Source organism: Monodelphis domestica, chromosome 6 (genome assembly GCF_027887165.1).
Source record: "Monodelphis domestica isolate mMonDom1 chromosome 6, mMonDom1.pri, whole genome shotgun sequence".
Lineage (NCBI taxonomy): Eukaryota > Metazoa > Chordata > Mammalia > Didelphimorphia > Didelphidae > Monodelphis > Monodelphis domestica.
The window spans coordinates 139,902,513-139,925,539 of record NC_077232.1 but is presented as its reverse complement, the minus strand read 5'-3'; the positions used below and the strand labels follow the sequence as shown (position 1 = coordinate 139,925,539).

Below are 23,027 nucleotides of genomic sequence, written 5' to 3'. Positions count from 1 at the left end.
CTCCTAAATCAAAATGGGATTTTACGGCATAGTCAAAGAAGTTTATTTTTACAAGGCTGGCATATGATCAATAGCAGTTAAAAAAGATTTTTTAGTGTCATTACATTTCCCCCCCTATATTTGTATTTTTAGTTACTATCCATATTAAGCCAAATATCTAGCAAATGCCAAAATGTCATAATTTTGGGAGATGATGAATGTCAAGACTATTATAAAAGAGAATACTGAAATACTGGTCTGTATACTAACCAATTAAAAAATAATAATTAACACTTAACTAAGATTGACACAGTTGATCATGACCTTGGTTAAGTACTAATCAGATTCTCCAACTCCTCCCTCCAATATAATTTGGTTTACAACCACCCAGATGGGAAAGTCATATTCTTTGGTTTCTAGGGAAGGGCCCAAAATCATCTGTTTTTACCATTAGCAGCCAGTGAACTGTTGTGTAAACATGGTATCTAACATCTTAGCAGCAGGTGAATATTTGTAGTTCCTCTGGGATGAATTTACTATTACTATAAAGCCCTGCTGTAAAATAAAGCAAAATATATTATTTTACATAAAAAATAGGATACAGATTCTTATTTATTCAAATTTATCTTCTTAAGCTACCCTGTGGTTGCTGAATAACTGGATTTTATATTAAAAAACAAAACAAAACTAGCGATGTCCTAAATATTCGGGATATTTTAAAAAAACCAACAACCTGAAAACTTGGATATGTAATTAAACATTGGACTTTAAAATCTGAATAATAAAAAGATTTTTGTTTTATCTCAAATCTCAGTTAGAAATAGTTAGAGAAAATATAATATATTGCATGTAGCCAGTGCAATGATTAGTAGTGATAATATATAAACTTTAATTCAAAATTTAAAAATTTCTGACATGCTAATTTTAATTCAAACAGGTTTTCTGTACTACAAAATGGCACTTGTGGGCATTTTAGAACGATAACCAAGATTATCTACCAATATGTAAAATTCCAGAATAATTTCTGTGCTTAGTCTATAAATAGAAATACATTGATCCAGATGCTAGTGGGTATTAAAACAAAGTCTCTTCCATTCTTAAAAAAAACCTTCATTTGACCCTTCTATTTCTTCAAGCTATCATACCCTAGGAGATGAAGATCTATGCCTTAAAAAGATTACTTAGGCAGCTGTGCCAAGGACTGATTGGAGAGAGGGGAAAAGACTTGAATTACAAACAATTAGAAGGTCATTTCACTGGTTAAGTTTAGAAGTGATGAGGGCCTAAACTAGAAATGGTCTGGGGCTGGTTGGGAATATAATGGCTAAAATTGGGATTTTGACTAAATAAGAAAGTTATAAAAAGTGGTCACTGATTATCATCCCTTAAGTTAGGAAAAGTGTTAGCAGCCTTTAACAATTTTGTTTAATTGGAATATTAGTAAAAAGAGGGAAATGTGGAAGGAAAAGAGGTAAGAAGACTGCTTAGCCTGCCCTAAATGCTGATCCGATGAAATAAAGCTCACTCCTCAACAGAGTTCCAATCTCCATGTGGTCAGTCCAATCTCCTAGTTAGTCACCAGCAAGCTGTGCAGGATGCAGGCAAGGTCCCAATGCAGAAAAAGCCTTGTGAGCTCACCAAGGCAGCAGTGAACCCAACAAGAAAGTCACAAAGTCCCGAAGTCAAAAACTCCAGTCAAAAGGCCCCAAACTACAAGTCGAAGTCCAAAAGCCCCAAGGAGTTGTCCTCCAAAGAAGTCCAAAGGAGAAGTCTCTTAGGAAGTTCAGGGCTTTTTATAGTCCTTTTTCCATATCACTTCCCCACTTTATGGGAACCAATCAAAGTCTTTCAATTTGCCTAGCCCTGCTCATGTGGGGGTGAGGGGGATGAGGAGGGCAGTGGCCTCTGGAATTGTCATCCATTCTAGCAAGTGACTTGTTAACTTTCATACATAGTGATTGGTAAGGAACTAAGTAGGGGTACTTAAGTTTTTGATTAACTTAAAAGTTGCTGATTGATAGAGTTTGATTCACTCTTCACAGGAATTGTTGGAAATGTTTTGGTGGAAACAATGTATAGGAGGTGTAATCTTATATCCTTTCCCTTTTCACAACCTAGCTCCCAGAAAAAATACTAGCTTCCTTCATTTCCTCACTATTAACTCCTTTTTCTTTCTTTCCCTTTTAATTTTAAAATATTTTTCAATGTTTACATGATTAATTTTCTTTCCCTCCCCGCTCCCAGAGCTGACAAGCAATTCCACTGGGTTGTACAAATCTTGATACCTATTTTCATATTATCCATTTTATTAACTCCTTTTTTGATCAATTTCAATCCTTCCACTTCCCTGAAAGTGTCCTTTTCATTATCAGTCATCTTAACTGTTAACACTAATGCCCTTCTCCTAGCAGTCATTTACCTATGCTGAATGGGACAGTCAAACCACCTATCCCCTTAGTTTGATGACACTTCTCTGTGCCGATTCTCCTGTCTATTCCTTCTCTGTTTGATCACATCTTTTAGGTGTGGGTCTACTCCAAGACTCTCTGATCTGGGTCGTTTTTTTTTCCTTTTGGCAATCTAGTCTTTTGAATCCTTGAATTCCTAAATGGATGACTCAAAAAATCTATATATCCAGCCCTAAATCTCCTTTCTGAATTCCAGTTTCATATTATCAACTTCCTAAATATCTTAACCTGGATTGTCCTGTGCCATTTCAAACTGAACATGCTCCAAAAAGTAAAACTGCTTCTTCTGGTCATCAAGTGTACTTCCCTCTAAAGTTCCTTCTTTGTATTGAGGGGGACACCATCTCCATTAATTAAATTATTACATTACTAATAATAATAATTAAAAATTTTTTCAACTTTAGTCATCCTTAATCTTCCCCACCCCAATTCGAATCTCTAAACCTCTTCTCCATTTATGTGTTCCTCAAGATCAGGCCTTACCTGTATTAATGCAAAGTATCCTAATTGATATTCCTGCTTCCAATTCCTTTCCCCTCTTCCACACACCTGTCAAATTAATCTTCCAAGGAATATATCTGACTCTTTCAGTGGCTACCTGAAACTCCAAGATAAAAACTCAGTCTGACATAAAGTCTTTTACAATCTAGTCATCACTTTTCTTTTTATTTGTATTTTAGCTATCTCCATCATCTGAAATACATATCCTCCACCCTACCCTTCAGTATATTCATCTTACTTTAGGTTCCTTTTAGATGTTACCATAATCATTACTCCCCAATTTACCGTATCTATATTCTTGCCTGCATATGATTTGCCCAGTCAAATGTTAAAAGGATAGCTCAAATGGGAGAGAACTCATCATTTCTTCTTGAAATTTAAGTGATCAGCACAATGTAGGTTATTAATAATATTGACTAAATTAAACTGAAACATTCCTGATCTAATTTCCTATTTTAGCCCAAAGCATTACAAACAAGTTCAGATTCTTAGTCCTGTTTTTTTTTATATTATGCATAACTCTTCTCTCGTTCTTGAAATAACTTAATTGCTATTCATCTTTAAACCTGCTTTATATATCACATTTGAACATATACATGCCTAGGAGTAGATACATGCATTTACATATTACTCTTTAGAGACAATTCAACATTGTTAAGTATTTGTTTGCAAAGACATCATCTTAAGTCTTACTTAACAAGTCATTATCCCCAACAGTGTAAGAATAGCCAGAACCATATTTCACACTATTCCACTCATTCTTGACATAGCTAATTGTTGTCTGTTGCCATCTTACTGGCAGGGACTAACTGGTGTTTATTAACTTTCTGTAATGCCCTGTCATATAAAACTTATGAGATTGTGTATTAGAGAAAGCCAAATAATAAAGTTCTGAACTAATAAGTTAAAAATATTTTAAGTGAACCCTTGATATTATTAATCTCAAAAGCATGAGAAACAAAAAGGTGAATTATGAGTCATCAGTAATTAAGCTTAACTTAAACTTCTGAATATACATTAATCATGTTGATATTTCAGGTATTTGTACAGCTGCAAAGATGTAATATTAAGAAGGAATACAGCTGGCAGTCTGGGTTTCAGCATTGTAGGAGGTTATGAAGAATACAGCGGGAACAAACCATTTTTTATTAAATCTATTGTTGAAGGAACACCAGCATATAATGATGGAAGAATTAGGTAAGGATGAATTGAGGAGAGTTCTCTTCTGGCAGAATTTCCTCTACAGATTTATTATATTAGGAACTAGAGGAAGATTATTTGATTCTATACTATTTATAAAAGTCTGGCTATAGACTTCTTTCTACCATGTGAATTTAAGTAATAAGGAAAAATACATTTGAATAGAAAAATAATGGCTTAACCATCCTTTCTGATATTCTATAATAAATTACACATCCTTTGGTTCCAATGTATTTTACAATATAGTTATCCCTTCTACATTGTGAGAAATTATGGGTGGGGCTCTCCTGGGATATGGAAAATTCACATGAAATTTTTAGGCCCACCTTTTGGAGTACTTTTAGTAGAGGAAGTATTGAGATAGTCATATAACCTTCATTAAAAAAAAGATGATTTGAATCTGATTGATGTAGGAGAAACCCAAACTAGCAGAATAATCTTAAAATAACTATGGATAACATATTAATTATGTCTCTCTTTCTAGATGTGGTGATATTCTTCTTGCTGTCAATGGTAGAAGTACATCAGGAATGATGCATGCTTGTTTGGCAAGGATGCTAAAAGAATTGAAAGGAAGAATTACTCTTACTATTGTCTCTTGGCCTGGAACTTTTTTATAGAACTGATGGTGAGGATGTGGTAGAAAACAAAACACAAACAAGCTATTTAAAATTTGACATGAGATTTTGACTTTTTTTCCAACTTTACTTTTTAAGAAAAATGTAAACTTGCATGTCAGGAAAAGTAGGGTCTCAAGAAAAATGCTTCTCAAAAAACCTGAAAACTATTAGTAGTTTTTCATCAAGGTGAAAAGACTCATTATTTCATGTCTCTAAGTTTATATTTTTCTATTAAATAATAAAAACTCTTTAGCTGAAAATACTTGTGTGCCCCTTATTACTGTATTCAAATTTACATGCAACTTGATTAAGAAAACAAGGAAAAAATTGGCAATCACAAAACACCACAGAAATAATTTGTGATTAAATTTATGGTTTCAACCTCAAACATCTAAAGATTACATTATAGCAAGGTTTTCCCTTCATGATCAGCTATGCAGCAAACATTTTTCAAATTTACTTTGTCTAAGTTATGATGATGATGAACAGATTTGTTGTAATTAAAAAATAAACTGTAACTCATTCTTTATAATAGCATGTTATTTGTTATAAAAAAAACAATAGTAACTTTAGGATCAACCCATACACACTCAGAATTATAAGTTTGCCTCTTTTAGGCCTCATAAGTGACTAATTTACTAGAAAAAAAGATTATTTAATTCATAAATTGTAGTAAGGGTGCAAAACTGCACAAATTGTAAGCCAAGAAGCCTTGAAAAAAATCACTAAAGGTGATTTGTAACATAAAATTTGACTTATACCTGGCTCTTTTGGATGGCAATAAGGAGAACCAAAGTTGTGCCAAAGTGACAAAATACTACTGAGTATGTGCTTGCTAGGAACTATTTGAATCAAGTAACTTCCAACAAAAGTATCAGAATGCTTTAATAATAGATCTTCCTGATTTGGAAATAAAAGGTTACGTTGAATATTTAACACCTGTTTATATTCTCAAATATATACTAAATTTTTGTTGCTGAAGTCACAATACCAAGATGAGTGCCATATTGTGTCAACAGAAAGAGCTCCATGAGAAAAAAAATTACTTGGAAATAACATGTTCGTGTTTATACAGTTTTCATTAAGAACTCTTGAGGCTCATACAAATATGCCTTTGATACTTTCATAGTGGGGCATGTGACAGGCAACTGATTAGCTCAGGAAAGCTTAGGGTAGCCTGACCTTCTGTCAAGTAGCTTGTGTACATATAATTAACAATGATATCCAACTTGGTACCTAGCTTACTTAAAAGGAACATCCTCTCTAAATTTCTCAATAAATGCTTTGCTCACAATACCCTCTTAGTGATTTCTGTCCTTTGATTTCTCAAATATTACATGATAATGACAAATTCAAATCTAAACTTGACATGAAAAATTCACTCTTTATTTTGAAAAAAAAAATTTAACCTTTTCTTTTCATACTAACAGAACAAGATTAAGAGGAAATTTTTTAAACATTATCCAGAAAAATAACAAGATTTAAAGCAGCCAATTTCTGGCATTAATGCAAGCACAAAAGGCCTATTCAGCAGGAGCAGCCTCAGTGCTCTCCTGCTCTGGGGCAGGTTCACTGCCAGCTTCTTTTCCTTCTTTGCTTCTTTTTGATTTTTTGTGTTTATGTCTCCTGTGACTGTCTCCTTCTTCACTTTCATGGCGTCTTCTGCTATTGCTGAAGAAAAAAAGGGGGGGGAAAAAGACAGCTATTGTATACTGACTGGTATTCAGAATAATTTTTATATTAGAACTTGACAAGTGAAACAAGACCTTCTTTTAAGAAATCATAATGGGGGGTTGGGGGGGAGGAAGCTGGGTAGCTCAGTAGATTGAGAGCCAGGCCTAGAGATGGGAGGTCCTAGATTCAAATCTGGCCTCAGACACTTCCCATTGCCTAGTCCTTACCACTTTTCTGCCTTGGAACCAATACACAGTATTGATTCCAAGATGGAAGGTAAGGGTTTAAAAAAAAGAAATCATAATGTGTGCGCTTTGGGAATGAAGCAAAAACAAAACACGGTTTTTCTAGATGACCTTTAGGCATGTATATTTTTACCATAGGTGACCCTGACCTCAACTCATATTTATACTTATGATTTATGTAACCCAAATTATAGACATATAATTAAGATATAATAACAAAAAGAAGTAGCAGTATGGAATTTAAGCAGTGGATTTAAATCAGAAATGTACTTTTAAAAAAGAGAAGATATTTTGGGTTATTTATACAGTTAACCTTCATTCTTCTGAAAGAAATACATATGCCCACCTCACTTCTAATTTTCCAAATTACATTTTATGCTTGCATTATCCTTTCTATTCCTCATGTCACACACCATTCAGAGTTGTGGAAAGCAAAAGCTTGAATGCATTGCCAAATGATCATAAGGTTTGTGTTTCAGCATCTCAAAGTTTTAGAGAGCAGTATGTATTACCACTGTTTATGTGAAAGTATTTAAATGATTTTTTCTTTTATTTCAAGTCAAATGGATATCTACTTATTTTATCTGTTAAAGAGCAAACCTTCGAGATGACTTGTGTCTTGTTTCCTCTTTTTCTCTGTGTCTTCTTTCTCTGTGTCGTTCTTCTTTTTCTCGACTTGCTCTATGACGCTCATAGCCTCTTTCCGTATATTCTCTGTATCTGTATCGTTCCTCATCACTGAAATTGAAGTAAGGAAAAAGTTAGCTGGGAAACTATTAGATACAAAAAGCAGGGATGGGTATTTTAAACAAACCGTGGTTGCCATTACATACTACTTATAAGCAAGTATTACTAATCAAGAAACAAGTGAGCCTGGCAAGCTGCCTGTTTTCAACCTCGGATACAAGTAGTATACTAGAAATATGGTCTAGCACAAGTCTGATGTTCAAATGGCATTTGAGTTCTTGACATCTATGTCTGGGGGCCAATATAGCAAGAGACAGTTTGGGAAAGGGGAAAGTAATTTGGATGATGAGGGTGTGCGTGAAGAGATGGACTATCATCTAATTTAGACAGAGAAATAAAAGAGCTGCCTTTCTGCAAGGGAATGAGTAGCTGGCTCCAGCTCCACAACTATCTGAGAATTAAAGAAAACAGTGACATACATGTGAAAATACTTCAATAATTTATTCCTGATCCAATTCAGTTACTTTTCCTGCCTTTGTATTCTTCAATGCCATTCCTAATTCTTCTTTAAGTATCTTAGTTCAAATATGGTTCTTCTCCTTAACGAAGAAAATTTTTTGTAATTTTGTAACTCTTCCCCCCACCCTCCTTTATTTTCTTGTTTATAATTCTTGAATGGCCTTTAGGATGACTTTGCTTAGTTGGATATCTGGCTTTAGACCAGTAGGTAGGTCTGCAGACTACTTTTACTCTCTTCTGCTTCTCTGCTTTGAGACAATATACATCATCTTTATTTGTAAAATTTAGTAGAGGAGTTTATATTTTAACCTGGTGTTAAATTTTTTTTTTTTAAATAAACCCTTACCTTCCGTCTTGGTGTCAATACTGTGTATTGGCTCCAAGGCAGAAGAGTGGTAAGGGCTAGGCAATGGGGGTCAAGTGACTTGCCCAGGGTCACACAGCTGGGAAGTGTCTAAGGCCAGATTTGAACCTAGGACCTCCCATCTCTAGGCCTGGTTCTCAATCCATTGAACTACCCAGCTGCCCCCCCTGGTGTTAATTTTGACAACCACCTCTGTTGGGCAAATAAGTGTTTTGCTAAGATACTTTTTGGGATCCTCTGATCTACTTTTTAAATTATGGCTTATCTTCTGGATGAAATTATTACAGCCTGTGTTTATGTTACTTCTATTGTCAACTGCTTATTTTTAATTTATTTTACTTATTTAATTAATTTCATATTTATAAGGAATAACATCAAATACTTATACCATTAAGTGCTGCCAGTTTTTTTTTTATTTGCCTCTTCAAGAATCCTGTGAGCCATTATTCCATTTAGGCCCAACTTCCCCCTTTCTTCTTGCTTCATTTATAGCAAGGATACTGAGTGATATGATTCATCTCCTCTTTCAGTATGTCCACTCAGTCACTGAACAACTACCTCACATTTAGAGTAACTAATAATCAAATTAAAATCTGTTGATGCACAAAAACCCTGTGACTCTTACCACCCTCGGACCCTTTACCCCATCATACCACCACCATTATAGCAAAGCATAAACAAACTGAAGAACATTTTAAAAATTTTCCTCATTTAACAGAGCTCTAGCAAAACCAAGTTTCTTCCCATGGTGACTGAACTACTATATGAATAAAAATGAGTTATGAAATGAAGATGGCTTAAGTAAGCAATTCCTAAATTTGCCTATTTCTTTCCTATTTAACATCAGGTTTATAAAAGGAAGCCTTATACTTAATTTTTGCAATGATATCTGAACTATCATTTGTATTAATACATGACCAAAAAAAAAAACCAAGCACCTTGGCTTTTTTGTCCTAAATACATTTAAAAAATTACTCTGCCTATGATACTAGATACAAGGAAATGCAATATTCCTTTTTCTCAATTTATTCAAAAGGTCAGGAAAATGACTTGAAATGGCAGAGAACTTTGATGAGAAATTAAACTTCAAAATTCATTACCTTTTTTTTAAATTTGGAAAAATTTATATTATTTTCTCTAATCATGATGTGTCCTTTTCTGGATATTGCTCTGTTGTTAGAACAAGTCGAAGGACGCTCAACTTTAGTACTGGTTCCACTGGTTCAAGGGAAATAGATGAGAAATGGGATATTATAGAAGATATAAAACCTAATGTACATATCAGAATACTCAGTTTCAACTTGTATCTGAAGGAAACTTTCTAAATAATATGGAATACCATTTGCTAAAGTTTAAGGAAAATAATAATTTGTTTCCACTGGCAAGTGGAACTTAAAGTTATCTCACCTATAAAGTAGGCTTTGGGTTAAATGACTTCTAAGGACTATCTCTCTTAAAACAACCACCACCACCACCACAATCACAACAATAAATTCTACTTTCTGTCTTAAAATCAAAACTGTGTATTGGTTCTAAGGCAGAAGGCTGGTAAAATCTAGGCAATGGGGGTTAAGTGACTTGCCCAAGGTCACACAGCTACCATTATCTGAACCCACAACCTCCTACCTCTAGGCTTGGCTCTCAATCCACTGAGCCACCCAACTGACCGCAATATATATATATATTTAAACCCTTACCTTCTGTCTTGTCAATATTGTGTATTGGTTCTAAGGCAGAAGAACAGTCAGGGCTAGGCAATGGTGGTTAAGGGACTGGCCCAGAGTCACACAGCTAGGAAGAGACTGTGGCCAAATTTGAATCCAACACCTCCCATCTCTAGACATGGCTCTCAATCTACTGAGTCATCTAGCTGCCCCTATCTCTCAATCTTCAAGCTTCAAATATGTGATCCTATAATATTAACTAAATTAACTTTTCAATGAGTAAGAAATGATAGTTATTGTTAGCCTACCTATATAAAAAGTATTTAAATGCCTTAAGTTACCATCTGAAACATGTAAAAAAGATCTAAGATAGAGTGAGAGCTAAACAAGAACTTCTGATAGCATCTAGTTCTGTGTTAGCAAACCTATGCACATATGCTGGAGGAGGCTGCTCTGTTCTTCCTCTCCACACACACCTGAGGATTTTTCTCACATGCACGCCCAGCAATCAATGGGAGTGCTTCCTCCACCCTTTGTCTGGGATAAGGCAGGGGCTGACATGTGGTGTGAGGGTTGCAGTTTGGGCACGCAGTCTCAAAAAGGTTTGCCATGACTGAACTAGTTCAAACATTTCATCTTACAAGGGAATCTGAAGTTCAGAAGGGCAATTGTTTAAGGTTCCAAACTAGTGCTTTTACAAGTTGTACTATACAGTAAACAAAAAACACGGGAAAAACTGATCACATATGATTAATAAGTGTTTTCTAAATTATACATTTTGATACGTATGTAGGTATGTATGTACCTCCTATGAAATATATATGTATCTCAGAGGAAGTTTTAATAAGTTCATAAATGAAATGATGCACTATCATCAAGTTATCATGCAAATGTACAGAATTAAAAACAAACCTCTTAATTAAAATACTTCTCACCAACTGAAAGGAAAAACCCCCTCAATTTGGCCAAATTAATTATTATTATTATTTTTTGCACATCATGTCAGTAAGTTCATTCTTGCATTTCTTGAAACTTTGCAATTTTGAAATAGGTTACCAAACATATTGTGACTTCATGACAGAAGAGGAAGGAAGCCAGGAAGAGAAATTGACTTCTGCTATCATAGAGGCATTAGGTACATAAAAATGGAATATTAACTTGCAAACAATATTAAGTATTATAAATAAATGGTCTCAATAAATTAAAATGAATATGCTTAATGTTTCTTTTGTTTCAATAATCTTGGGAACATTCAACAAAAACTATTCAGATAATTATGATCTGACCACTAAGTTTGACTCCAGAAGTCCCAAATGTGAGAGCATTAGAACTCTGGGATGACAATTTTACCCAAATTACAATATCTTGAAAATCAGAATTCTTACATTGAATTCCTATAGCAGGAATTGAAAACTTTTTCAACAATAGGCTGGAGTGACCCGTAGAAAAAGAAAATAAATTATTTTGCTTCCATCTCTCGCTTTTGCTTCCTTTTATAGTTTTCTAATCTATGATTCTTCTCCTTACATTTCTCATTGTGGTACCTATCTCTCATACTGTTTCCCCTCTAACATTCTCACAATAGACAAGTGCTTAAGTTGGTATGATGTTGGTAGAAGAAAGATAAAAGTAAAAATAATAAAAAGTCAGAATATTAATTTCTTCAAGAAGAGAGAAAAATATAATGTAGTAATTTTATTGGCAGTAGCATCTTAATTTCAATAGCAAAAGATCTACCCTAACCAAAACAACAAGATTTTAAAAATAATGACAAATGCCCAAAATAAAATACAATATTGTCACAGTAGCAAATATATGATGCTAGTAAAATGAAAAAAAAAAAAGTTCTTTTCAAAGATTTAAACTGGAAACTTTTTTCTTCTTCTCTTTTTAAACACAAGCAATTACTTCATGATTCGTCATTTTTAACCCTCCCTCTTACCCTAAAACCAACTTCTGTTAGCATAAGGGCCTTTAGTTTCTAAATGTAGCCATATGGCAGCAGCTTTACTGCAGATGGTAGATAATTTAGTCCCACACACAAAACCCAAGGCCTCTTCTCCCACCCTTTTTGCTGATAACTCTGGCAGCCACACAGAGGTTTCTCTAGGCCTGGAAGTCATTATAGCTCATTTCAAGCATCCTAGAATGACCAGCCTTCTTTCTGGCCCTCAATTTAGCTGCCTGAAAAACAGATGTTACAACTGGTCTGGACTTCTTAAAACACTGACCCTGTAATTTGTAATACAACACACATACTAGATAGGCTCTATCAATATAATGTCAGTATTTTCAGAAAGAACTACTCATTTTCTTATACTTCATTTAGATCTTTAAAGTATATTTTATATGCTGGAGACAATTCAGACATACCTGATACTTCCACATTTCTGTGGCCTTAAACATTCTTTTATGTTCCAAACTTTATAAAGGTATACATTGACTGCTGATACTGCATGTTCGGAATCTAAAGGTTAAACTCTGCTCATAATGGCTTAATAAAACAAAGCATGTTCTTTTTCTTTTTTTTTAATTTTATTTAGTCAATTTAGAACATTATTTTTTGGTTACAAGAATCATATTCTTTCCCTCCCCTCCCCCAACAAAGCATGTTCTTTCAATGAAATTTAAATAGTACTTAGAATTTTTTCAACTATTCCTCTCCTCCAATGAATCTTCAAAACTCCAAGTTTCTGAATTATTCATATATAATGAAAATTAATACTTCCTTGGAGAAGTAGCTGATTTTTTTCATAATTATATTATTAAGGTCAGACTTTTTGCTTAAGAACACACATGTTTTGGAGTCATTGGAGTCACCTATTTCTAAACTAGTTAAGTTAGAATTATGACTGAAATCAAAGTTTGATTAAAATACTGAGACTCTTATTAACACAAACATTGAACTTGATAGAAATGTTCATTTACATGTTTGGTAATTATAGCAACATAAAATACACCAAAGTATAAATGCCTATTATCTTCCAGGCACTGTGCTAAATGTTGTATATAAACTTAAAGAAAGGAGAATAAATTAATTTGTATTAACAAATTAGGTTTCAATTTTCTAATGAGATAGAAATTTTCTGACCTAGGGAGAGGCATCTATGATCATAAGTGTATCATCAATCTAAAGCTAACTGAAGGTGACCTCTGAGGACATCTCCTACCAATTCTTCATTTTATACTTGGAGGACTTAAGATGCAGAGAAGCTAATGTCATGGCCCGACTCCATGGGCTGTATCAGAGATTAACTGAATCCACCGAGGTTACCTACCCCTCTCTTCAGAAAGAGACTATTCTGTCACCAAAAGAGAAAAGCTAGTTTGTGGTAAAAGGTAAGCAAATAGCTGTGAGCTACTGAGGTTAAATTTGAGCATGAGCACCAGGAAATGTTATATTTTTAAAATTTCTTTATTTAAACTGGGTCATATTAAATTTATAATTAAATACCTATTATGTGCCAGACATTTCTATTTTCCATGATAAATAGTCACAAACAATAAAAAGTCTTATGATCTAAGCAGAAATATTTCTTGGAATCACTTAAATACTGGAATCCTTACAACATTTTTTTTCTGATCATAGCAGGAACAAGGGAATGAGAGACATTAAATATATCAAAATTACTCATCATTTGGCCAATGGCATTGTACGTGCATAGGCAGGCAGTCTTTGCTAATAATAATAATAATAATAATAATAATAATAATAATAGGTCTGTATCTCAGAGATCAAAGAAAAAGGAAAAAAAGACTTATATGGACAAAAATATTTATAGCAGCTCTTTTTATAGGGGCAAAGAACTGGAAATTAAGAGGATACCTGTTAAGGAGAATGGACAAACAAGTTGTGGCATATGATTATTGTTTTTTATTTCATTTATTTTTTAAATCTATTTTTTCCATGTTTACATGATTTGTTTTCTTTCCCTCCCTCCTTCCAGGGCTGACAAGCAATTCCACTGGGTTGTACAAATGTTGTCACTTGATAACTATTTCCATGGTATTCATTTTTGCTATAGAGTGATTTTTTAAAAGGCCTAAATCCCATATATACATATAAGTGATGTCATATGTTTTGCCTTTGCATTTCTACTCCCATAGTTCTTTCTCTCAATGTGGATTAGCATTCTTTTACTTAAATCTTTGAGGAGTGTCCTAGCTTGTTGCATTGCTACTAGTAGCAAAGTCCATTATATTGGATTTTTCCACAATGTTTTACTTTCTGTGCACAATATTCTTCTGGTTCTGCTCATTTCACTCTACATCAGTTCACTGAGATTCTCTCAGTTCATATGGAAAGCTTCCAGATCACCAATCCTTATAGCACAAAAGTATTCCATCACCATCACAGACCACAATTTATTCAGTCATTCCCCAACTGAAGGACACTGCCTCATTTTCCAATTTTTTGCCGCCACGAATTGTGCAGCTATGAATGTTTTTGTACAAGTATTTTTCCTTAGGGCATAAACCCAGTAGTGGTATGGCTGGATCAAAGGGCATTCATTCTTTTAAAGCCTTTTAGGCATAATTCCAAATTGTGGCATATGAGTATGATGAAATACAATTGTTCTACAAGAAATGATGAGTGGTTTCAGAAAAACATGGCAAGGTCTATATGAAATGATGCTAAGTGAAGTAAGAAGAACTAAGAGATCACTGTGCGTAGCAACAGCAATGTTGTAATGATGATTGACTAAAAAGCTTGATCTATACAATAATCCAATACAATTTCAAAGGACTCATGATGGAAAAAATGTTATGTACATCCATAGAGAGAAATTATGAACTCTAGGACAAACTGAAGTGTAATTAATTGTAAGCTTTATTTTTTCTGAAACATGGCTAATATGGAAATATGTTTTGCATGATTTCACATGTATAACTGATATTGCTTGCCTTCTTTCAGTGTGGGAGTGAGGGGAAAAAATTTGGAACTTAAAATTGAAAAAGAAAAGAATATTAAATTAAGCTACTAAAATGTCTAAACCCTTTGTTCCAAAGATTACAATACTATAAATAAACATCAAGGAGGTCAATAATAAAAAGTTTCCACATAGACCAAAACATTTATAACAGCACTTTTTGAAGTAGCAAAGAACTAGAAGCAAAGTAATTATCAACTGACTGGGGAATGCCTAAAATTGGATTGTTGAACTATAGGAAATGATGAATACTGAGAAGCACAGGAAGACACACAAACTAATTTCAGAGTAAAGTAAGCAGAGCCAAAAAAACAACCTACACAACAATGTAAGGAACTATCACTATAAAAAATTCAAATTATTTTTCAATATCACTTAAATCTCTCCCTGTATCCTCAATGTTCTCACTTTCTTGAATATGGAATACTGTATATATTTTCAGATATTTATGAGGTTCAATATAATTTTTCTGTTTTTTTCTCCTTTTTCTTTACTATATGACATGGCTATTTTGGAAGAGGTGGAATAAAGACATAAGGATAAATTTAAGTAATAAAGAAGTAAAAGACATCAATAAAATTTTTAAAAATTAACAGATTGATACAATTTGAACTTGTTCCACTTAAAAGAGTCTGATTGTATGGGCCTTAAGTGAAAGATTATGTGTTTATATTTTATCCTGGAAGGAACCATCAATGATTTTGGGGAATGGCAGACAGACCTGCACCTTGGAAGATTATTCTGGTAGTTATATGGATGGCAAAATAGAGAAAGAGTACACTGAAAATAACAACTACTATTAGAGAACTAGTGCAGAAGATATGTGTGGTTTAGATAACAGCACGGAGAGAAAAGATGTGGGGGACTTCATAACTTTGCCTTTTGTAACCATCAGAGTCAAGTTTTAGAAGGATTAATTCTAGAAGACTATGAAGCTAGACAATGGGGAAAATGATGGTGCCCTCAAAAGAAAAAGGTCTTTAATTTTCTTCCCCTTGAAATATATTTTGTATATATTTGCCTGCCTACATATTACTTCCAATCCCCTATCCCAACAGAATATAAGCTCCCTGAAAGGTCCTGTGATTGCTGTTTTTCTTTGTGTAACCTTAATATGTAGGTTGGTGCCCATCACATGGATAAAGTAAATGGCTAGCTTGATGTTACAACAATTTTCTAGGTACTAAAAATAAACATGACATGATTTTCTATAGGAATTTTTTTTTCTTTTTGAAAGCTAACACTATGAACATTATTCTTGAATAGAGGCATTTTCCAGTACTTCTTCAGTAGTTAGTTATGATAGTCTGTTCTGAAAAGCTTTTCTAAGTACTTTTAATGTGTGTTTTAAAGTTCCATTGGGATATTCCACTCTTCCTCCAAAACTTCTAGTTATTTATTTATACTTAAACTATGATGAATATCAAATATTAGGAACAAATTAAGGTATACTCAACAAACCTGTTGAAAACGCTTGGTGTTGGGCTGTGATCACGTTCCCTCTCTCTCTCTCTGGTACGTTCTCTTTCCCGATCCCGATCGCGGTCTCTCTCACGGTCTCGTTCTCTCTCTCTTTCTCTGTCTTTCTCTCTCCTGGCATAGTAGTCCCACTGCTTGGTAGTGTCAACAAGACTAGGCCATGAAGGAGCAGAACCAGGAAGATGAGGAAAGGCAACTAAAATAAAATGGAATAATTAGAAACAAAGGTGAAAATACTAAAAACAAAAGACAAAAGTCTTGAATAGATTGGTATTATAATTCTTTTGCAGAGAAAAAACAAATATGCTGTTTATTATATTAAAGTGTGACACAAGTTTGAGTCTCATGCTGTAAATTTAACAAGATCTTTCTCTTGAAGATTAAACATAAATGCTGATTTACTAGTGAGTCATAATGCATTTCAATCTTTAAAGATTTTATGAGTTTGCTTTTGTAAATTACCACTTAATTAATTTGCTAGTTGTAGAAGAGATAGCACAAGCTTCTAAATGTCAAGGAACCCGAACTGACATTTGGAGTATTTGTGGGGTGGGGGAAAAGAAAAGGGATAGTCATTATGAAGTAGGGGAAAACCCCAGGGACCAGATGTAGTCACAAGCAAATTCTAATATATATTCAAAGATTATATTGCATAAGCCACTTGCAAAAACAGCAAAAGAAGGAATCTTATGAAATTCCTTTTATGACACAAATATTGACAATATTCTAGAGTCAAAAAAGAAAACTTTAGAATGATATCTCTAATGACTACAGATGCAAAAATTTTAACTGTTATCAATAAGTCATATCAAAAGATTATACACTGTGACTAGGTTGGATTTATTCCAAGAATTCAGGGTAGGTTTAATATTAGGAAAACTATAAACCTAATTAATCATACTAATGTGACCCCCTAAATTTTTTCAATAGATGGGGGAAATCTTCTGATAAAATAAAATATTATTTTTTTGTGAAACAAAAACACTAGAAATCTAGCATTGGACCATTTCTTACAAATGTAAATAGTATATCACTAAAAATGAGGATTGGCATTTCAGCTAATAGGAATAAACTAGAATCCCCCAATGAAATTTGAGGTGAAGCAAGGATGTCCATTGTTGCTATTTCTATTTCTCATAGTATTAAAAATGCTGGCTATAGCAATATGACAAGAAAAGGAAAATTGAGGGAATAAATGTAAGTAAATGAGAAACAAAAGTCACATTTGGCAGGTGATATGACAGTGTCCTTAAAGAACCCTAGAAAGCCAACTGAAACAATTACTTTAGAAAAATGCAGAATATAAAATAAATCCATACAAATCATAAACATTTCTACAGACTGCCAATAAAACTCAGCAGAGAGAGGTAGTGAGAAATTCCACTTAAATAATCACATGTTACATGTGATTCTTTGGAGCTGACCTACTAGGAAAAACATAAACTATATGAATACAATTACAAATCCCTCTTTACACAAAGATAGACCTAAATAATTGGAATATTAATTCCTTGTGGGTTGGTTAAGTCAAAAGGATAAAAATGACAATGCTACCTAAATTAATTTGCTTATTCAATGCTACATATAATCAACCTATCAAAGAACTACTTTATAAAATTAGAAAGATAACAAAATGATTCATCTGAAGGCACAAAAAGTAAAGAAACTAAAGGGAAGAAAAGAAAATGGGAAGGGAAGAGGAACTAGGAGTACTAAATCTCAAAACATACTACAAAGAAGTTAATTTTCAAAACAATTTGGTACTGGTTAAAAAAAAAAGGCGAGATCAATCAGTGGACTCTACCTGGTATATAACATAAAACCGAAACATCCCAGATAAAAAGGATATGGGCTCATTATTTGATAAGAATAGATAATAATATGGAAGAAATTAGATTTAAATCAATAACTCATACCTCATACCAAGAGAGGCAATAAAGGAATATTAAACTAGTTATAAAAGATTACATTATTTACAAATTAAAGAAACAAGGGGAAAATTATCAGTTCTATAGATAGAGGAAGAGTTCAAGACCAAACAAGGGATGGATACTTAGATACTTGATACTTAGACTTAAGTAAAAGTGTTTTACATAAACAGATTTGATAAATCTAAGATTAAAGGGAAAACAATTAAATGGGGAAAAAAGTCTTTGCGGCAAGTTTCTCTGATAAAGATCTTATTTCCAAGCTTCATAAAGAGTCCCCAACGTTTTATCTTTTAAAGCTTAAAATAGCACTAAAACTTCTGATATAAGGTATTAGGAAATGATTCAAATTTATCAGGTATTTAAGGACATGAATAGACCATTCTTGAGAGGAACGGGAGAAGAAGGGCTATCTACAGCCATATGAAAAAGAAATGCTCCGTATATTCAGACAAGTGCAAATTAAAGCAATTTTGAAGGTCTATCTCATATACAGATAGGAAAGAAAATGAAAAAAAGAAAAATACAGATGTTGGAGGGTCTGTGAGATAATAGACACAACAATAAATATACTAAATATAAATAGGGCATGTCCTTTGACTCTGCTGTCTGACTTGTTATGCCTATATTCTGAACAGGTCAAAGAAAGAGGAAAAGGTCCTACATATACACAAAAAATATTTACAGCAGCAATTTTGTGTTGGGATAAACCCTGGGAAAATAAGAGGATGCTAATTAATTAAGGAATTATGGAACTGTGGAATGACTGCAATCAATATTGCTATAAAGAAAAGAAAAATATTTCAATGAGACATGGAAAGATTTGTTTGCTCTGACAGTTGAGAGAGAAACAGAAGAACAATTAATACTATGACATCAATATAAAAGTAAACAATTTTAAAGACTTGAATGAACTGATTTAGAATGAAATGAAAAAGCGGGAAAATAATTTATACAGTAACAACACTAAAAAACAAACAAAAAAAACACGCAATGAAAGAACTCTGATCAGCACAGTGACCATCCATGGCTCTGGAGAACAAATGAAGAAGTATACTATCAAATCATGACAAAGTGATGAACAAAGGGTACAGAATGAGACATTTTGGGGGCAAGACAAATTGGTTTAAAAAAATTCACATCAAATGTTTCTTCCTTGATGATTGATCTGTAAGATATTTGGTGTGTTCTATTATTTTCAAAAATTGCTTTTGTATATGTTTCAAGCTTCAACTATAATTTCCATAGTAGTTATGTTTTAGTCTTAAAGCTATAATTGAGAACATTAAGAAAACATTTTGGGATAGAGACATACTTTTGCTTAGAATAATTCTCAGGTGTTCTTGGATAAACAAATTAGTTTGAGTTCTGGGTTATATTATCGGTAGATGTGTAAACTTATCTAAAATAAAGCAAGGTTGAAAGAAAATGCCATTGGAGGAATCTCAAAGGTAAGAGACATGCTAAATGGAGAAGAGGAAAAGTAATTTATTTTACTGCAGGTTAGAAAAGGATATTTTGGGTATATGGAGATGCTGATATTTTAAGTGAAAAATCCAAAACAACCAAAAAACAACCCCCCCCCCAAAACCCCTTGTTATTTTGTTTTTAAAGTTCTTAACTTACTCATGGAGGACAATGGCACCCAGAGAACTACTGGCAATCTTTTTAAAAAATGGTATGTCAACATAAAAGATTAATACTCCAAAATGAAATATGACAAAGGGGGCAGAGAAAGAATTAAGCATAATATACATTACAATATAAAAACAGCAACAAACATGAGAGAAGGGGCTTATAAGCTAGAAAGTAAGCAATTTTATTAAAGGTAATAGCTGCATGTATTCCTTTTAAGCAGCTAAAATATTTTAGAATATTTGGAATTTGTGATTTCATGAACTCTTTATGTCAATGATTGGATTTTTAAAAATTAGGTTTGCTTTAAAACCTATAATAGAATGGTGAAGCTCTGAATTGGATTAAATTATAATTGGAAGTTATTAATAGAATGAATAAAAATACAATAAAACACAGATAATGTTAATTTATAGTTTTCTAACTATAAGAATCCTTTTCTATAAAGTTGGACATCACTAGTCTATGGTGAACTAACAGTAAAGAAGGTTAATCTTTAATTCCTAACTGTTTTCTGAGCACCCACAAAGGTGATGGCAAGGGTACACAGGCTTTTAACAGAACTCTTTAGTCCTACTCAGGTTTAAGAGGGAAGAATTCCCTGCTATGGACTGCAAGGTAGCAGTGGGCTATGATGCAAGAAGTACAGACAGAACTGGAGATGGATACCTTTGAATATATCTTAATCAGGTCTGAAGGGAAAAGGAAATTAGCATCAAACTGAGATCAGTTCTATCCCCCACCAGAAATCACATGGGAGAAAGGACTCAGGCTGGGGAAACCTGAACTGGTCAGGAAGGGAGAAGACTGAGAAAGAGTTTTAAGTCCAATTCCAGAGAAACTGCCAATAAAAAGGAAAGAGTAAGTAAGCAACAGGAATATTAGGAAAAAAAGATTGAAATTACTATAAATTTCAGGAGGAAGAAAATGGATAAAGACCTTTGAGCACAAACCAATAAAACAAAAGGGAAAATATAGGTAAGAGAAGGGAATATGGCCTCCATTTTAAACAAGTCCATTGGATTGATATTGGGATTTGCTTCTCTTAAAGAAAAGTCCTGATGGAGATAGAAATTACTTTTTCACATAATATTAAGCACTTTAGCACTATGAAATATAGTTAGGGTACAGAGTTTAATACTTAACACCTATAGCCTGATTAAATTAAATATTAAAAAAATCAAAACTACAACAAAAATATTAAGTGGTTAATGAGAAATCTTAGCAATATACTTGAAACAGTGTTGTAACTGGTTGGAGTAAAATAGGTGCTTTTGGATAGAGAATGTTCTAATGAATATCTTAGGGAGTTAATTTGAGTAAAATAAAAATCAAGAGACTATGACAAACATACAAAGAATTAACAGAAAACATATTCTGCTTAAGTGTGTATAACTGTGGAATATACATTAAGAGGGAAGGAATACTCTTTTTTTTTTTAAACATTATTTTATTTGGTCATCTTCAAACATTATTCATTGGAAACAAAGATCATTTTTTTTCTTCCCTCCCTCCCTCCCACCATCTCTCCCATAGCCGATGCGTGATTCCACTCGGTATCACATGTGTTCTTGATTCAAACCCATTTCCATGTTGTTGGTATTTGCATTAGAGTGTTCATTTAGAGTCTCTCCTCAGTCATAACCCCTCCACCCCTGTAGTCAAGCAGTTGCTTTTCATCGGTGTTTTTACTCCCACAGTTTATCCTCTGCTTGTGGATAGTATTTTTTAGATCCCTGCAGATTGTTCAGGGACACTGCATTGACACTAATGGTGAAGTCCATTACCTTCAATTGTACCACAGTGTATCAGTCTGTGTACAATGTTTTCCTGGTTCTACTCCTTTCGCTCTGCATCACTTCCTGGAGGTTGTTCCAGTCTCCGTGGAATTCCTCCACTTTATTATTCCTTTCAGCACAATAGTATTCCATCACCAACATATACCACAATTTGGTCAGCCATTCCCCAATTGAAGGGCATCCCCTCATTTTCCAATTTTTGGCCACCACAAAGAGCGCTGCTATGAATATTCTTGTACAAGTCTTTTGGGAAGGAATACTCTTGAGATGAGGAGCTTGCCAAGAAAATAGAAGGCCAAAATTTGTAAATTCCAATAACAATCTAAGATCATCATCAAAAGTTCTGCAAGGGACCAAATGAAGAAATGGAATCATAAACATAGGCAAAATTCCAATAAACCAAGAATTCCTATTAACCTAGTAGAGTCAGTTGCATAGTGGATAGAGTTCACCTCAAATTCAGTAAGACTAGGGGACTGTATCTTCTTTATTCCTTAATTTCTAGTGGATCATTAATAAATCTCTTAAAATATAATATTATTGACATTTAATTTTAACTTTTACAGTTCTAAGTCCTTTAATATGTCAGTATTCAAGGCAACCATCTGAAACTGTAAGTTGCAAAGGAGTTGATCTAAATTGATAAGAGGGAGCTTCCTCATTGGGAATTCCTAAACCAAGTAGTTTCTAATCATTCCATACTTTCCCTAATATTATTTCATTATTTTGCCTAGGAAGGAATGATCTATAAAGCCAGATAGAAAATCTTTGTTGATTTTCTTTGTCCTTTCCAAAAACAGTAAAAGCAATGAAAAATCCTTCGTGTCAGATTTTTGCTAATTTCTTTTGCTGGATGATTCTGTTTTGGTTATTTTTATTCAGAGATTCACAGAATCTAAGAGGGAAAGGGACCACAGCGATCATTTAGTCCAAAACATATCCGAATAAGAATTTCTACAACAATAGCTCTGAGGAATCAAACTTCTATTTGAAAACATCCAGTGAAAGTATTACAACCCAAGGCAGCCCATTTCATTTTGGGGTAGCTCTAAATATGTCTTTAACTGCCACTCAATTTTTAAGTCTTTACTCCTTTGCTTCAAGTTGCCCTGTTTATAACAAAACTCTTTTACTCCAAAGCCATTGTAATCTTTGAAGATAACCATCTCCTCCCTTTTCTTCCTATGTCAACTACTTCTCTGGCTAAAAATGCAGTTTCTTCAACCAGTCCTTTTTTGTATGGCATGACATTGAAGACATTTTTCACTATCCTGATTACCCTAAAACTTCAGATTTATTAAGATCAGGAGTAGCATATAGAGGCTTCTTTAAAT

General features: G+C 33.5%; 2 protein-coding genes across 11 annotated transcripts in view; one reads left to right on the top strand and one right to left on the bottom strand.

The window, feature by feature from the left end:
- LNX1 (ligand of numb-protein X 1) overlaps window positions 1-5,028 on the top strand; it is a 254,018-nt gene extending 248,990 nt beyond the window's left edge. For all 7 annotated transcript variants that reach the window (XM_016423250.2, XM_056802619.1, XM_056802620.1 and 4 more), the window contains 2 exons: window positions 3,987-4,145; window positions 4,633-5,028. In XM_016423250.2, the coding sequence (XP_016278736.2) occupies window positions 3,987-4,145; window positions 4,633-4,768 (295 nt within the window). In that variant the 3' untranslated portion in view covers window positions 4,769-5,028. The remainder of the gene's footprint in view (window positions 1-3,986; window positions 4,146-4,632) is intronic.
- Window positions 5,029-6,132: 1,104 nt separating this feature from the next.
- FIP1L1 (factor interacting with PAPOLA and CPSF1) overlaps window positions 6,133-23,027 on the bottom strand; it is a 94,765-nt gene continuing 77,870 nt past the window's right edge. For all 4 annotated transcript variants that reach the window (XM_007496457.3, XM_001363511.4, XM_007496456.3 and 1 more), the window contains 3 exons: window positions 16,314-16,527; window positions 7,288-7,425; window positions 6,133-6,439 (listed from right to left, as the gene is read on the bottom strand). In XM_007496457.3, coding sequence (XP_007496519.2) covers window positions 6,292-6,439; window positions 7,288-7,425; window positions 16,314-16,527 — 500 coding nt within the window. In that variant the 3' untranslated portion in view covers window positions 6,133-6,291. The remainder of the gene's footprint in view (window positions 6,440-7,287; window positions 7,426-16,313; window positions 16,528-23,027) is intronic.